This window comes from Zophobas morio, unplaced genomic scaffold, assembly GCF_036711695.1.
Source record: "Zophobas morio isolate AGI-343-1 ecotype UQ-CSIRO unplaced genomic scaffold, CSIRO_AGI_Zmor_V1 ptg000018l, whole genome shotgun sequence".
NCBI lineage: Eukaryota > Metazoa > Arthropoda > Insecta > Coleoptera > Tenebrionidae > Zophobas > Zophobas morio.
Genome location: NW_026972123.1, coordinates 2,204,187 through 2,222,131, shown reverse-complemented (window position 1 = coordinate 2,222,131; position 17,945 = coordinate 2,204,187). Strand labels below are relative to the sequence as shown.

The window sequence follows — 17,945 nt, the reverse complement described above, 5'->3', positions numbered from 1 at the left end:
ACATTTTTTTGGTATTAAAAATTTTAACTAAAGAACAAAAGTGTGACTTTTGACTTTATAAATTTTCCATCGTGGGATGTACACACTTCAAGGTGAAAATAGTTTTACTTTTTTAGCAAACACAACGCACCGCAATTTCATCCACTCGTATTCGATCAACTACCAAGATCGAAATGTGTTCGGAAAAAGAAACTCGAGAGAAAACGTTCTCTTGCAGAAATTCCTTACTGGATGAAATTTTCGAACATCCCCGAACCAAAAATCTCTACAATGTGTACCTGATTGTGTTAACAGGGTTGTTTTTTCAGACGGTAGCCCAAGACTACGTTAAAACTGGAAGGTAAAAAGTACACACAAAATTAAAGAAAAAAATAAATTCTTTGTAGGGTAACACTCGGACTTGGGCTCGTACGAAAGGGCTTTTACAATTTCGATAAAGCTGTGTTCATTTGGAGTTGTTGCTTGGGGTCAGCATGTGTCTGTTTTTTTGTTTTCAAAATTTGGTGTAGATTGAAGGGTTTTGCGAAAGGTGGGTATTAATAATCCTTAATTATTCCTGGATTGGGGTGAAAATTGAGTTTTAGAGGCTACGATGGTTTCTAATTGGTGTGGAGGGACGCTGCTACTATTGTACTACTTTTATTCATTTAAGTTAGTTGGTCATGGAGTGCGACAATTTAATTTTAATCCACCCTGTACAACGTTTGTCACTATTGAGTCGGTAAGTGCAAAACAATTTAGGTTAAAGTATCTTGGGGTATTTAGTTTTTTTTTTTAAAGAGATTGGTGTTTGTTTTTGAAAAAATTTGAAATAATTTTTTTAAGAGTTTAAAAGAATTTTGGGCTTCCCAGTGTCTTTTTTTTTATCTAAAATAGACTTTAAAATAATCTTAGAGTCCCCGTTTTTTTTTTGAGAAACTTAAAAAATCCTGAGCCAGCGATGTTTTTTTTTTTGAAAGAATATAAAAGAATCTTGAGGTCCCTAGTGTTTTTTATAAGAATTTAAAAAAATTTTTAGGCTGCGAAAGTTTTATTTAAAATAATTTAAAAGAATCTTGAGGGCTTTTGATGTTTCATTTTTGAAGTAAGTTGAAAAATTCTTGAGGACCCTAATGTCCATTTTTGGAATTTAAAAGAATTTTCGAGTCCTCAGGATTTTTTTTTAATCTAAGATGTGTAAAAAATCTTATGGGCTCTTGATGTTTCATTTTTTTTTAAATCTGAAAAAATCCTGAAGTACTTAGTATTTTTTTAGAATTTACAATAGTCCTGGAGTCCCCAGTGTTTTTTTTTTTTAAGAATATAAAAGAATCTTGAGGTCGGGGATGTTTTGATTTTTAAAGAAATTAAAAGAATCTTCAGGACTATAATGTTTTTTTTAGAATTTAAAAGAATTTTGGGCTTCCCAGTGTCTTTTTCTTATTCTAAAATAGACTTTAAAATAATCTTAGAGTTTCCGTGTTTTTTTTTTTTGAGAATCTGAAACAATCCTGAGCCAACGATGTTTTCTTTTTGATATAATATAAAAGATTCTTGATGTTTAATTTTTGAATTTTTGAATAAATTGGAAAGAATCTTGAGGTCCCTAGTGTTTTTTTTTTTAAGAATTTAAAACAGTTTTTAGGCTGCGAATGTTTTATTTTGAAATAATTTAAAAGAATCTTGAGGGCTTTTGATGTTTAATTTTTGAAAAAAGTTGAAAAATTCTTGAGGACCCTGATGTCCTTTTTTGGAATTTAAAAAAATTTTCGAGTCCTCAGGATTTTTTTTTAATCTAAGAGAATTTGAGGTCGCGGGAGGTCCCTAGTGTTTTTTTTTAGAACTTAAAATAATTTTTAGGCTGCGAGGGTTGTTTTTGAAAAAATTGTAAAGAATCTTATGGGCTCTTGGTGTTTCATTTTTTCAGAAATCTGAAAAAATCCTGAAGTCGTTAGTATTTTTTTTAGAATTTGCAATAATTCTGGAGTCCGCAGTGTTTTTTTTTTAAATATAAAAAAATCTTGAGAACTATAATGTATTTTTTTTTAATTTAAAAGAATTTTGTTCTCCCCAGTGTCTTTTTTTTAATCTAAAATAGACTTTAAAATAATCTTAGAGTTCCCGTTTTTTTTTTTTTGGGATTCTGAAAGAATCCTGAGCCGGCGATGTTTTCTTTTTGAAAGAATATAAAAGAATCTTTAGGGCCTTTGATGTATAATTTTTGAATTTTTGACGAAACTGGTAAGAATCTTGAGGTCCCTAGTGTTTTTTTTTTTAAGAATTTAAAAGAATGTTTAGGCTGCGAATGTTTTATTTTGATATAATTTAAAAGAATCTTGAGGGCTTTTGATGTTTCATTTTTGAAGAAAGTTGAAAAATTCTTGAGGACCCTGATGTCCTTTTTTGGAATTTAAAAGAATTTTCGAGTCCTCAGGATTTTTTTTAATCTAAGAGAATTTGAGGTCGAGGGAGGTTCCTAGTGTTTTTTTGGAACTTAAAAGAATTTTTAGGCTGCGAGGATTTTGTTTTTGACAGAATTGTAAAGAATCTTATGGGCTCTTGATGTTTCATTTTTTAAGAAATCTGAAAAAATCCTGAAGTCCTTAGTATTTTTTTTTAGAATTTACAATAATCCTGGAGTCCCCAATGTTTTTTTTTTAAGAATATAAAAGAATCTTGAGGATAATAATGTTTTTTTTTAAGAATTTAAAAGAATTTTGGGCCCCCCAGTGTCTTTTTTTATATTAAATAGACTTTAAAATAATCTTAGAGTCCCCGTTTTTTTTTTCGAGAATCTCAAAAAATCCTGATCCGGCGATGTTTTCTTTTTGAAAGAATATAAAAGAATCAATCTTGAGGGCCTTTGATGTTTAATTTTTGAATTTTTGAAAAAATTGGAAAGAATCTTGAGGTCCCCAGTGTTTCTGTTTAAGAATGTAAAAGAATTTTTAGGTTGCGAATGTTTCATTTTGAAATAATTTAAAATAATCTTGAGGGCTTTTGATGTTTCATTTTTGAAGAAAGTTGAAAAATACTTGAGGACCCTAATGTCCTTTTTTGGAATTTAAAAGAATTTTCGAGTCCTCAGAATTTTTTTTTAATCTAAGAGAATTTGAGGTCGCGGGAGATTCCTAGTGTTTTTTTAGAACTTAAAAGAATTTTTAGGCTGCGAGGATTTTGTTTTTGACAGAATTGTAAAAATTGTTATGGGCTCTTGATGTTTCATTTTTTAAGAAATCTGAAAAAATCCTGAAGCCCTTAGTATTTTTTTTTAAATTTGCAATAATCCTGGAGCGCCCAGTGTTTTTTTAAGAATATAGAAGAATTTTGAGGACTATAATGTTTTTTTTTTAAGAATTTAAAATAATTTTGGGCTCCCCAGTGTCTTTTTTTTTCTAAAATAGACTTTAAAATAATCTTAGAGTCCCCGTTTTTTTTTAGAGAATCTTAAAAAATCCTGATCCGGCGATGTTTTCTTTTTGAAAGAATATAAAAGAATCTTGAGGGCCTTTGATGTTTAATTTTTGAATTTTTGAAGAAATTGAAAGAACCTTGAGGTCCCTAGTGCTTTTTTTTAAGAATTTGAAAGGATTTTCTGCGAATATTTTATTTTGAAATAATTTAAAAGAATCTTGAGGGCTTTTGATGTTTCATTTTTGAAGAAAGTTGAAAAATTCTTGAGGACCCTAATGTCCTTTTTTGGAATTTAAAAGAATTTTCGAGTCCTCAGGATTTTTTTTTAATATAAGAGAATTTGAGGTCGCGGGAGGTTCCTAGTGTTTTTTTAGAACTTAAAAGGATTTCTAGGCTGCGAGGGTTTTGTTTTTGACAGAATTGTAAAGAATCCATGGGTTCTTGATGTTTAATTTTTTAAGAAATCTGAAAAAATCCTGAAGTCCTTAGTATTTTTTTTAGAATTTGCAATAATTCTGGAGTCCCCTGTGTTTTTTAAGAATATAAAAGCATTTTGAGGACTATAATGTTTTTTTTTTAAGAATTTAAAATAATTTTGGGCTCCCCAGTGTCTTTTCTTTTAATCTAAAATAGAATTTAAAATCATCTTAGATTCTCCGTTTTTTTTTCGAGAATCTTAAAAAATCCTGTTTTGGCGATGTTTTCTTTTTCAAAGAATATAAAAGAATCTTTAGGACCTTTGATGTTTAATTTTTGAATTTTTGAAGAAATTGGAAAGAATCTTAAGGTCACAAGTGTTTTTTTTTTAAGAATTTAAAAGAATTTTTAGGCGGTGAAAGTTTTATTTTGAAATAAATTAAAAGGATCTTGAGGGCTTTTGATGTTTCATTTTTGAAGAAAGTTGAAAAATCCTTGAGGACCCAAATGTCCTTTTTTTGGAATTTAAAAGAATTTTCGAGTCCTCAGGATTTTTTTTTAATCTAAGAGTATTTGAGGTCGCGAGAGGTTCCTAGTGTTTTTTTAGAACTTAGATGAATTTTTAGGCTGCGAGTTTAGTTTTTGAAAACATTGTAAAGAATCTTATGTGCTCTTGATGTTTCATTTTTTAAGAAATCTGAAAAAATCCTGAAGTCCTTGGTATTTTTTTTTAGAATTTGCAGTAATTCTGGAGTCCCCTGTGTTTTTTTTTTTTTAAGAATATTAAAAAATCTTGAGAACTATAATGTGTTTTTTTAAATTTAAAAGAATTTTGTTCTGCCCAGTGTCTTTTTTTAAATCTAGAATAGACTTTAAAATAATCTTAGAGTTCCCGTGTTTTTTTTGAGATTCTGAAAGAATCCTCAGCCGGCGATGTTTTCTTTTTGAAAAAATATAAAAGAATCTTGAGGGCCTTTGATGTTTAATTTTTGAATTTTTGAAGAAATTGGAAAGAATCTTGAGGTCACTAGTGTTTTTTTTTTTAAGAATTTAAAAGAATTTTTAGGCTGTGAAAGTTTTATTTTGAAATAATTTAAAAGAATCTTGAGGGCCTTTGATGTTTAATTTTTGAAGAAAGTTGAAAAATTCTTGAGGACCCCGATGTCCTTTTTTGGAATTTAAAAGAATTTTCGAGTCCTCAGGTTTTTTTTTAATCTAAGAGAATTTGAGGTCGCGGGAGGTCCCTAGTGTTTTTTTTTAGAACTTAAAAGAATTTTTAAGCTACGAGGGTTTTGTTTTTGAAAAAATTGTAAAGAATCTTATGGGCTCTTGATGTTTCATTTTTTAAGAAATCTGAAAAAATCCTGAAGTCCTTAGTATTTTTTTTTAGAATTTGCAATAATCCTGGAGTACCCAGTATTTTTTTTAAGAATAAAAAAAATCTTGAGGTCGCGGGTGTTTCGTTTTTTAAAGAAATTAAAAGAACCTTGGGTGCCTCTTATGTTTCATTTTTGAAGAAAGTTGAAAGAATCTTGAGGATTATAATGTTTTTTTTTAAGAATTTAAAAGAATTTTGGGCTCCCCAGTGCCTTTTTTTTTAATCTAAAATAGACTTTAAAATACTTTTAGAGTCCCCGTGTTTTTTTGAGAATCTGAAACAATTCTAAGCCAGCGATGTTTGCTTTTCGAAACAATATAAAAGAATCTTGAGTGCCCTTGATGTTTAATTTTTGAATTTTTGAAGAAATTTTAAAGAATCTTGAGGTCCCTAGTGTTTTTTTTTTTTAGAATTTAAAACAATTTTTAGGGTGCGAATGTTTTGTTTTTGAAAGAATTGTAAAGAATGTTAGGGTCTTTGATGTCATTTTTGAAGAAATCTGAAAAAATCCTGAGGTCCTTAGTGTTTTTTTTTTAATTTACAATAATCCTGGAATCCCCTGTGTTTTTTTTTAAGAAAATAAAAGAATCTTGAGGTAGCGGGCTTGTGATATTTCACTTTTGAAGAAAGTTGAAAAAGTCTTGAGATTTCTAGTGCTTTTTTACACTTTAAAATAATCTTAGAGCCCCGTATCTTTTTTTAAGAATCTGAAAGAATCCTGAGCCAGCGATATTTTCTTTTGAAAAAAGAATTTAAAAGAATCCTAGCGTCTCGCGGTATTTCATTTTTGAAGAAAGTTGAAAGAATCTTAAGGAGTTTAAGGTCTTTTTTGGAATTTAAAAGAATATTCGGGTCCCTAATGTACTTTTTTAAGAATCTACGTGTATTTCCGTTTGAAACAAATTTAAAAGAATTTTGAGGTCCCTATGTCTTTTTTAAGACTCGAAGAGAATCCTGAAGCCGCGGGTGTTTTATTTTTTAAAGAATGTTAAGGTTCTCAGTGTTTTTTTTTAGAATCTTGGAGTCCAGTGTCTTTTAAGGATACAAAAGAATCTTAAAAGTGCAAGTGTTTTGTTTCTGAAAGAATTTTGGGGGCCATTATCTTTCATTTTTGAATAAAGTTGAAAGAATTTTGAGGTCTCTAGAGTTCTTTTTTTTATAATTTAAAAGAATTTTGGAGTCCCCAGTGGCTTTTTTTAAGATTTAAAAAAATTCTGTGTGTGGGTTTTTTTTTAATGAAAGAATCTTGCGGACCCTAGCGGTTTTTTCTTGAGATTTTACAGAATCTGCGAGTCCGCAGGGTCTTATTTTAAGAATCGAAAAGAATTTTGGGAGCTTGTGGTGGTCCATTTTTGAAAAAAATCAAAAGAATCTTACTGTACTTTTTTAGAATTTAAAAGAATCTTCGAGTGCCAGGATTTTTTAAGAATCCAAGAGAATTTTGTCTTTGAAATAATTTAAATGAACCTTGGGGTCCCTTGATCATTCATTTTTGAACAAATTTGAAAGAATCTTGGGGCTCTTAGCATCTTTTTTTAAGAATCTAAGAAAATTTTTATGCCGCGACTGTTTTGTTTTTGAAAGAATTTAAAAAAAAATGAATTTTTGAAAAATTTTGAAAGAATCTTGAGGTACCTAGTGTTTTATTTTTATTTAAAAAATTTCCAGTATCTTTTTTTTTAATTCTAGAAAAATATCCAGATCGCGGACGTTTTATGAAAGAATCGAGGGTCGCTTTTTAAGAATTTAAAAGAATTTTGAGGCCGCGAGTCTTCTGTTTTTGAAAGAACTTAAAAGAATCTTGAGAACTATTGATGTTTCATTTTTGAAGAAAATTGAAAAAATATTAAAGAGCCTAGTATCCTTCTTTGGAATTTAGAAGAATTTTCGACTCTCCAGGCTTTTTTTTTTAATCTAAGAAAATTTTGATGCCGCGGCTGTTTTGTTTTTGAAAGAATTTCAAAAAATTTTGAGGGTTCTTAAAGTTTAATTTTTCAATTTTTCAAGAAATTTGAAGGTTCTTAGGGTTTTTTTTGTTTAGAATTTAAAAAGATGTTTAGGCTGGGAGGGTTTTGTTTTTGAAAAAATTGAAAAGGATCTTGGGGGCAAATAGTATAATAATAATAATAATAAAGTTACAGTTAGAATTAGAGCCTTTTTTACTTTTGTCACATCCTAGGTTCAATTAGTTTCCTCTCCCACACGACAGAAAAAAATAATTAGCCCCGCCCACCCGCCCCGCCTCTAATTAAATAAATTAATTTTATCTGCTCTGATTGGAAGGTGCATTTTATACTGAACAGAAATAAAATCAGTCGTTAGAATGAACGGTGGACGGGACTAGTACTTGCTCAGATAGGATTGATTTTGGCAGATGACATACCCTCAAGAAAATAGAGGGCGGGTGGGCGGGGCTAGCACCTGCTAAGATTAGATCGATTTTGGCAAATGACCTACCATCTAGGATAAAAGGGGGCGGGTGGGCGGGGCTAGTTCTTGCTAAGATAAGACTGAACAATATTAAGAGTGGCCATTGGAATGAAGAGGGGGTGGGTTGGTGGAGCTACCACTTCCTTAAAAAAAAAAAAGTAAAAAAAAAACTAAGCTCAACCTAGCCCACCTCCTTTATCCAATCCAATGACTTATTTTATTTACTTATTAATAATATATTTACAATAGTACAATAGATGATTTAAAAAATCGTAGCTATGACAAAGTTTCAGCGAATGGTGAATTTTATTTTAAGTATAAAAACAAACAAAATATGAACTTAAAATGATAAAAATAAGTTTCCACAAAAAAAACAAATTTATGAAAATATGTTTTGCCTTTTTTTTTCTTAATACATATGGTTCCAAATGGTATTTTCTTGTATGGAAATACAATCTTAACAAAATTAATCACAATCGTAGGGCTTATCCTTTGATTTTCATAGTACGTAATGTACACATAGACTTCTTTCAACAATAAAAATATTTACATTATATCAAATAGTGAATTTAAGGTTAAAATAATGTTTTAAATATCGTGTTGGTGAAAATAGGTATAGACTAAGAAAAATAAGCCCCGCCCACCCGCCCCTATCTCACTTATTATGAATTTTTTATTCGTGTTAACGTAGAGGGGCGAAGTTTAATTCCAAAATCCATATTTTTCTACAAAAATTTACTACTTTAAACATGTTTTCAGTTTCCTTTTCTTCTTCTCTTCAATTAGGGTAGTACTTTTTTTATAAAATTAATCACCGAAATGGAGGCGGGTGGGTGGGCGGGGTTTATTATATGTTTTTCTGCAAAGTGGGAGTGGTAAGTAACCGCGCCAATCGTAACTGTTTTGTTGTACTATTTATTACAAGATTTATTTCTTATTTCAGAGGAAAAAAAATGAGAGAACGGGTGGGTGGGCGGGGCTAAGTTTAACTTTTTCTTAGAGAGTCTTTTATAGGCAAGCAGTAGGCCCGCCCACCCACCGCCTCTTCATTCTGGTGACTACTTTTAATACTGTTAATTATTGACAATATTATTGTGTCACTAGAATCTTCTATAAATCATTCGATCTACACTTTACATTTCAAGGGGTTTTTCTTTGTTTAAAGTGATTGCGATGTTTTATTCGCCATATTACATAAACCTAATACAACATAGGTTAATGGCACATCAAATTAAAATACAAAATATAGAATGTGCAATAAGGAAAATAAAAAATATAAATGTAAATAGCCTGAACCAACCAAAACTTTGAAGAGTTTGTTATCAATTTTTAAGTTGTCTAATAATTTCTTGCACCAAAATTTATTAAGTTATATGCCAGAGAGAGAAATTTCGAGTCGCCAAGTTCTTTTTTTTTAATCTAAGAGAATTTTGAGGCTGCATGCGAGTGTTTTGTTTTTGAAATAATTTAAAAGAACCTTAGGGTCCCTTGATGATTCATTTTTGAACAAATTTGAAAGAATCTTGGAGCTCTTAGCATCTTTTTTTAAGAATTTTGGGGCACCGTTATATATTTCATTTTGAGGGCCCTAAAATACCTTTTTTGGAACTTAAAAGAATCTTCGAGCCCTAACGATCTTTTTATAAGCATCTAAAAGAATTTTGAGGCCGAGGTTCTTTTGTTCTTGAAAAAATTTAAAAAAATTTTAGGGCTCTTGAGTTTAATTTCTGAAAGAATCTTGAAGTCCCCAGTGTGCTTTTTTTGAGATTTTCTAGGCAAAACAGTCGCTTTTGAAAAAATTCAAAACAATCTTGGGGCCCATGATTTTTTATTTTGAAAAATTTTAAACGAATCTTGAGGTGCCTAGCTTTTTATTTTTATTAAAAAAAATCCCAGTTTCTTTTTTTAAAATCTAGAAGAATATCCAGATCGCGGGCGTTTTATGAAAGAAACTGAAAACATCTTTAGGACCTTTGATGCTTCTTTTTTGGCCAAAACTTCGCCACCTTGGATAAATAAATAAAGACGCTATTATTATTATTATTATTTATTTGTTTTAAATTTAAAACAATTTTCGAATCCCGAGGGTCTTTTTTTAAGAATTTAAAAGAATTTTGAGGCCGCGAGTCTTCTGTTTTTGAAAGAATTTAAAAGAATCCTGAAGACTATTAATGTTTCATTTTTGGAGAAAGTTGTAAAAATCTTGAAGACCCTAGTCTCCTTTTTTTGGTATTTAGAAGAATTTTCGACTCTCCAGGATTTTTTTTAATCTATGAAAATTTTGATGCCGCGGGTGTTTTGTTTTTGAAAGCATTTAAAAGAATTTTGAGGGCTCTTGAAGTTTAATTTTTGAATTTTTCAAGAAATTTGAAAGAATCTTGAGGTCACTACTGTTTTACTTTTGAAAAAATTGAAAAGAATCGTGGGGGCCTTATTATTTTTCATTTTTGAAAAATGCTGAAAGAATCTTAAGGTACCTAGCGTTCTTTTTTTTAAATTGAAAAAAAAATCCCTCTATATTTCTTTAAGATTCTAAACGAATATCCAGATCGCAGGCGTTTATGAAAGAAATTGAAAGAATCTTGATGCTGCTTTTTTGGAGAAAGTTGAAAGAATTTGTTTTAAATTTAAGAGAATTTTCGAGTCCCGAGGAACTTATTTCAAGAATTTAAAAGAATCTTGAGAACTATTGATGTTTTATTTTCGAAAAAAGTTGGAAAATCTCGAAGACCCTAGTAACCTTCTTTGGAATATAGAAGAATTTTCGACTCTCCAGGATTTTTTTTTAATCTTAGAAAATTTTGAGGTGCGGATATTTTGTTTTTGAAAGAATTTCATAGAATTTTGATGTTTAATTTTTGAATTTTTGAAGAAATTTGAAAGAATCTTGAGGTCCCTAGTGTTTGGCTTTTGAAAGAATTGAAAAGAATCTTGGGGGCAAATAGTATACTAAAAAAATTACAGTAGAATTAAAGGTTCAATTAGTTTCCTCTCCCACACGATAAACGAAAATAATTATCCCGCCCACCCACCCCGCCTCTAATTCAATAAATTGAATTTATCTTAAAGGTAGTCGTTAGAGTTAACGGTGAGCGGGGCTAGTACTTGCTAAGATAAGAATGATTTTGGCAAATAACATATCTTCAAGAAAATAGAGGGTGGGTGGGCGGTGCTAGTACCGGCTAAGATAAGTATAGTTTCTTTTCTTCTTTCGGCCTCATAAGAATATTCATTCCCTATTTTTTTTCAAAATAGTCTATTTTCTATAATACGATCATGCCTCAAACAAATGGACTTTGCAGTTAAGCTCCGCCCCTCGATCTCATAACGAATAAAAAACTCATGACAATTGAGATCGGGGCGGATGGGTGGGGCTTAATTTTTTACTTTTTTTTCTTAATATACTTAAGCGTGTAGTTTTCTTTCAACAACACGATACTTAAAGCATGTTCCAAATGGTATTTTCTTGTATAGGAATATGAACTTTGCATTTAAGTTCCAGTCTCCACCTCCTTTGATTTTCTTAGTACATAATTAAAATGAGAGAACGGGTGGGTGGGCGGGGCTAAGTTTAGTTTTTTCTCAGAGAGTCTTTTATAGGCAAGCAGTAGGCCCGCCCACCCACCTTCTCTTCAATCTGGTAACTACTCTTAATATTATTAATTATTGACAATATTATTGTCTTAATCGAATCTTCGGCAAATCTAATAAACCATTGGTGAGAAAACAGATAAATTGTTATTTTCCTTCTATACATTATTCGATTTACACCTTACATTTCAAGGGGTTTTTCTTCTTTTATAGTGATAGAAAAATATAAAATATAAATGTAAATAGTTTAACCAACCAAAATTTTGTACAGTTGGTTATTAATTTTTAAATTCTCTAAATTTAAACTGTTATTTTTTCTTTTAAACAATAAATTTCGTCTTCTTTCTGCTGCAATAAATTTTGGCAGTACGTTCCTAAACACTCGATTTGCGTTGATAATTGTAAATTGTTTATAAGTGATACTGAATTTTGAATCTTAATATTTTTCTCATTAATTGTATAATTGTGTCTTCTGCATTGATAATTTTAAATGGAGCTTTATATTTGAAATCTTGAGCTTTAAAATATTTAGGTATAGCGTTTTTTAACTTAAGTTGTAGACGAAATTTTCTTGATCAAAATGTACCTTAAAATATAATTTTAAGAATACATAAGAAAGTACTTCAAAAATTTTTAAACTGGAACCGATTTTCCAATTTGGACGCCTCAAACTTTCTTTCCAAAAAAAAGCGCTAACGGTCTTCTCTCCATTCTCTGTCTCAAGACGAATAAAAAGATTAATCACAATTGAGAAGGGGCGGGTGGGCGGGATTTATTCTTCGATTTTCTTAGTATACTTATATTCATAGTCTTTCTTCAACGATAAAATACTTAAAATATCAATTGGTATTTGGTGTTATTGAAAACAGATATATACATATTAAGAAAAAGAAGCCAATAATTAAAAATTTGAAATTTCTTCTTCTTCTCTTCAATTTTTAAGTTTTTATTTTTGTTGACAAAATTAAACCTGTTTGTGCTGGGTTCCACTAGTGTTATTTTTAAATTAATTTTGGTGCCATTTTTTAATTCGAAATTTTCTTAGAGCAATAAAAACGTCTGGACCGTCGGCATTGTGATTCGGTTATTGCAATTCATAGAAAACATCTTTTCGTTTAGTGATTAAAATGTTTCGTTATTTTATTGATCATATCAAAAACACGGGATATGAAAACTTCATATAATCCGCTCTCTACTGATAACATTCTTATACTCAATTGTAAAAATTTATATCACATTGCGCCAAATTCGAGCGAACCTAATTTTTGATTTCAACATTTTCCTCATGAATTTATCGCAATACGATAACGATTTTTTCTAGGAAAATTTTAAACAAAGTGACCTTTGACGTAATTGAATGTTAAATTAGTGACCGGTCTAACACGTTCTAACACCACATATAAAACTGCGAGTCTTGTTGTCCTTAAACCTTTTCCTTTTTGTTGTCAACGCATATTGATAACAAACACTTAACATTCTTGCGAGTTACGCAAACCATTACCTAAAGTTTTTTGAACTTTCGAGGTAAATTTCATTCATTTGTCGTTGGCACACTTACTATAATTACGTCTTATTATTCCATTAATAAGTCTCTTTATATAGTTGTTTTATTCTTTTTTAAAGAAACATGACACACTTGTTAGGAAATTGACGACTGCGAAAATAACAGCGTATAATTACTTATTACCTGTTGTAAATAAACAACATTTGATTAAACTTTATCCATGAAACCTCATTCAGTTCATTTCGTGTCAGTGTCAACTTCGAAAAACAAACAATGATTAGATTACTATTAATTTTATTTAACTTGCAGGTGAGGTTCCTGATGAAGGTGCACTCGTTCGTCCGAAACAAAGCCACCGAAGCCGACCCTGCGCTAAAATTCTCCAACTTCTTGTATTTCCTCTTCGCACCTACCCTCATCTACAGAGACCACTACCCTCGAACGAAAACCACCAACTGGAAATTCGTAGCTCGGTGTTTCCTCCAATGCTTGAGCGTCTTGTTCATTTTCACTGTCGTCATAATGAACTCCTACCCCACCCCCGAACAGTGGTGCCAAAAATTTACCCCAAACGACATACTGTTAATTGTTATGGAAAAATTACCGTACGGTATTTTGGTTGTGACAGGAATTTTTTTTTTGATTTTCCACTCCGTGCAAAATCTGTTTGCCGAAATTTTGCGGTTTGGGGACCGCTTGTTCTATCAAGATTGGTGGAACGCCTATAGCTTTAGTATTTGGTTGTCGAAGTGGAATAAAATTGTCCAGGATTGGTTGTACTATTATGTTTATCGCGATTTTAGGGAATTTGTTTGTGATAATGGCGCTCTTGCGAAGTTGGTGGTTTTTGTGGTGTCTTTTGGTGTACACGAATGGATTATGTATTCATGGATTGGCGGATTTTTTCCTGTGATGTTTGTAATTTTCATGGGTGTTGTGTTTCCTTTAACTTTCTGTGAGTTTCCAAAGTGGACGATTTTTAATATTTTGGTTTGGTTTTGTGGCGTTTTCTTTATTAATCTCGGTTTATTGTTGTGTGCTTTTGAACACTATGCACTTTTGAACGCTCCTTTGGAAAATCCTGCTCTTTGGGAACTGGTTTGTCCTAGGTTTATTACCTGTGATTGTGTACTACGTTAGTGAGGTTTGTAGATCGATTTTAATTGTTATCAGAATCAACTATTTTCTTTCAAAATATTTTTGTTGCAATTAATTATTTAGTGGCACAAAAAATATGTTCATTGTCAATGTATATGTAAATATTTCGAGTATCAAGATGAAGGTAAGCTTTATAGACGAGTTGTATTTAATTTATGGAATAGTTTAAGATTAAACGGTTTTAGTAGCTACTAATTAAGACATGTTTTTTAACCTGATTTCTATTTATTTTTTTTAATTGTTCGTTCTGAAACTCCGTTATCAGCTGAAATCAGTTATTTAAATTTTAAAACAATGTTTAGTATGAAATAAATTTTTTTCTTGAAACCTGCATTTTTTTTGTAAATATAAGTATATAATTGGTTGCATAAACTACACCACATGAAGTTAAAAAATGCCAATTTTATGCCAAGTTTTTGGAAAAAAACTCAAAACTGTATAACATTTTGCAATTTAACTTTGAAATTGCAAAATTGGATGCTTTAAAATCCTGCAAACGTTTTAAGGTTATCGGAAGCAGTGTAAATCGGTAATCAAAATTTATCTGTTCGTGTCCCCCTCCTCAGGAACTGATGTGGTCATCTTACCATTTTGTCAAATAAATTTTACTTAAATGTTAAAAAGTGTTGCGATTTTTCAATTTTCGTTTTCAGAATTTTTCAATTTTTTGATTCTTCAATGTTTCGGTTTTCCCATTTTTTCAATTCTTTACGTTTCTAAATTTTCGATTTGTCGATTTCCCAATTTCTCGTTTAATCGATTTTTTGGTATTTCGACTTTTCGTTTTCTCCATTTTTCGATTTTTTCAGTGTTTCAATTCTCAGTTTTACGATTATTCAGGTTGTGATTTTTTAATTTTTGGGTTTTGAAATTTTTAATTTTTCGATTTTTCAATTTATCGATTCTTCATTTTTTCTACGATTTTTCAATTTTCCGATGTTCTAGTTTTGGGATTTTCGAATATTTCGATTTTTCAGTTTTTCGATTTTTTAAATTTTGATTTTTAATTTTTCGATTTTTCGTTTTTTTGATTTCATTTTTTTAATTTTTTGATTCTCCAATTTATTTTCAATTTTCAAATTTTTCACTATCTCATTTTTGGGAATTTTCAAGATTTCGATTCTTCGATTTTTCAATTCTGCAATTTTTAACGATTTTTCAATCGTTCGTTATTGTAGTTTTGCGATTGTTTAATATTTCCATTCTTCGCGTTTTCGACTTTTCGATCCTTCAGTTTCCCGATTTATTAAATTTTTGGATTTTTCGATTTTTTCGATTTTTCAATTTTCCGATGTTTTATTTTCACGATTTTTCAATTTTTCTGTTTTAAAATTTTTCATTTTTCAATTCTTGACGTTTCTGAATTTTCCATTATTTTTCAAATTTTCAATTCTTCGATTTTCCAATTTTTAGATTTCTCAATTTACCAATGTTTCAGTTTTAGAATTTTTCAGCTTATCGTTTCTTCAATTTTTCTTCGATTCTTCATTTCTTTGATGTTTCAGTTTTAGGATTTTTCAACATTTTGATTCTTCAGTTTTCAATTTTTGGATTCGATTTTTGAAATTTCGATTTTTAAACTTTAGATTTTTCTGTTTCTATTTTTCGATTCTGAATTTTTTTTAAATTTTCAAGTTTTCGATTCTGCAATTTTTCAATTTTTCCACATTTCATCTTTGGCATTTTTCAAGACTTCGATTCTTCGATTTTTCGATTTTTCAATTTTTTGGTTCTTAAATTTTTTTTTTTTGATTTTTCAATTTTTCTATAATTCAGTTTTGGGATTTTTCAATATTTTATATTCTTAGATTTTTCATCTTTACGATTTTCAATTGCTGGATTTTTTCTTGTCTGATTTTTAAATTTTAGAATTTTCAATTTTTCAAAACTTTCTATTTTTCGATTTTGCAATTTTTTCATCTTTCTATTTTTCAATTTTTCAAAATTTTAAATACATACTTGATTTTCAGTTTTTTGTTATTTCGATTTCTCTGTCTATGGATTGTTTAATTTCTCGGTTTAAGATTTTTCGGTTTTTCGATTACCTATTCGATTTTTAATATTTTTGATTCTACAATTTCTCGAGTTTTAAATGTTTCAATGTTTCAATTCCTTCCGATTCTAAATTTTCTATTTTTCGATTTTTCGATTTTTCTATTTCTCAATTTCCCGTTTAATCGAATGTTTTCAATATCTCAATTCTTCAACTTTTTTGATTTTTCAATCTTACGATTTTTCAAATTTTTGATTTTTCAGTTTTTCGATTTTTAAATTTTCGTTTTTTCGACTTTCGGTTTTTTAATTTTTAGATTTCTCAATTTACCGATGTTTCAGTTTTGAAATTTTTCAATTTATCGATTCTGCAATTTTTCAATTGTTCGATATTTCTTCTTCTAGATTTTTCAAGACTTCGATTCTTCGATTTTTCGATTTTTCAATTTTTCGGTTCTTCAATTTTTTTTCGATCTATCAATTTTTCTATAATTCAGTTTTGGGATTTTTCACTATTTTTATTCTTAGATTTTTCGTCTTTTCAATTTTTAAATTTTACAATTTTCAATTTTTCAAAATTTTCGACTTTTCACGTTTTTGATTTTTCAAATTTTCGTTTTTTCGACTTTCATTTTCCGACTTTTCGATGTCTCGATTTTTCATCAATTTTTCGATTTCTCAATTTTCAGATGTTTTAGAGTCTTTCATTTTTTCGATTCTTCAATTTTTCTAGATTTTTCGAAGTTTCAGTTTTGGGATTTTTCGATATTTCTATTCTCCAATTTTTCGATGTTCCGATTTCTCAATTTTTTGCCATTTCAGTTTTGGAATTTCTCAATTTTTCGATTTTTCATTTTTCCAATTTTTCAATTTTTCAATTTTACGGTTTGTCAATTTATTAATTTTCTATTTTTTAAATTTTCTATTCCCCAATTTTTCAATTTTTCAACTTCTCAATTTACAGATGTTTCAGTTTTGATATATTTTTTGAATTTTTAGATTCTTCAATTTTTGTTAGATTTTTCGATATTGTTTTTGGATTCCTTCGTTTTTCGATTTTTTAATTGTTGGTTTTTAAATTTTAGAATCTTCAATTTTCGGTTTTTCAGTTTTCAGATTTTTAAAATGTATGATATTTCGATCTTTCAATTTTTCGATTTTTTGACTTCTCGACTTTTGATTTCGCAGTCTTTTTATGTTTCAGCTTTTCATTTGTTCAAATTCTCGTTTTTTCGATTTTTGAACTTTTCGATTTTTCTCTTTTCCAATTTTTCGATGTTCCGATTTCTCAATTTCTCGATTTTTTAAATTTGCGATTTTTTGATTTTTCGATTTCTCGATTTTTCAGTACTTGGATATTTCTATCTTTAAATTTTTGAATTTTCAGTATTTTGATTTCTCAATTTTCCGATTTTTTTAATTTTACATTTTTTGGTTTTCAATTTTTGGAATTTACAATTTTTTATGGTTCGATTTCTAGACATCTGCGTTTTTCGATTTTTAAAAATTTTTACTAGATTTTCCAATTTTTCAACATTTCAACTTTGGGAATTTTCCAAGTTCAATTCTTAACGTTTCCAAATTTTCAATTTTTTGAGTTTTCAATTTTATGATTTGTCAATTTACAGTTTTTCAAACTTTTCAATTTTTTGAATTTTCGATTTTTCGACCCATTTTCGACGATTTTAGAAATCTAACTACATTTTCTGGTGGATTTCGGCCCGCAGAAGTCACTTGATTTTCAATTCTTCGATTTTTCTTTTTTTTCAGTTTTTCGATATGCAATTTTTCGAGTTTTCCAGTTTAAATTTTTTAGTTTTGCAATTTTCCAACTACTAAATTTTTCAATTGATAATTTTTCAGTCTTTCTACTTTCACTTTTTCCTTTCAACATTTTATTGTCTTTATTTTATCAATTAATCCATTCTTGAGTGTTAAGATTTTGTAATTTTTGTTTTTTCAATTTTTTATTTCTTAAATTTTTTGTTTCTTCGTTTTTTCGATTTGCAATTTTTCAATTTTTTATTTTTTTTTGTTTCTTTGAGTTTAAGATTTCACTTCGTTACGTTTATGTTCAGTATT

At 29.3% G+C, this 17,945-nt stretch overlaps 1 protein-coding gene across 1 annotated transcript; it reads left to right on the top strand.

The window, feature by feature from the left end:
• The first annotated feature begins 43 nt into the window (after positions 1-43).
• Positions 44-13,976, top strand: LOC135131066 (sterol O-acyltransferase 1-like). The gene is made up of 4 exons (XM_064058592.1): positions 44-340; positions 387-529; positions 585-721; positions 13,023-13,976. The coding sequence occupies exons 1-4, from the start codon at positions 174-176 to the stop codon at positions 13,851-13,853; spliced, it is 1,278 nt and encodes a 425-aa protein (XP_063914662.1). The 5' UTR covers positions 44-173; the 3' UTR covers positions 13,854-13,976.
• Positions 13,977-17,945: the final 3,969 nt, after the last annotated feature.

Bases quoted from the DNA above. Each gene is read 5' to 3' on its own strand.
- LOC135131066 (XM_064058592.1), top strand. From the start codon at position 174: ATGTGTTCGGAAAAAGAAACTCGAGAGAAAACGTTCTCTTGCAGAAAT. The intron at 341-386 runs GTAAAAAGTACA...AATTCTTTGTAG, and splicing joins GACTACGTTAAAACTGGAAG to GGTAACACTCGGACTTGGGC. The intron at 530-584 runs GTGGGTATTAAT...ATTGAGTTTTAG, and splicing joins ATTGAAGGGTTTTGCGAAAG to AGGCTACGATGGTTTCTAAT.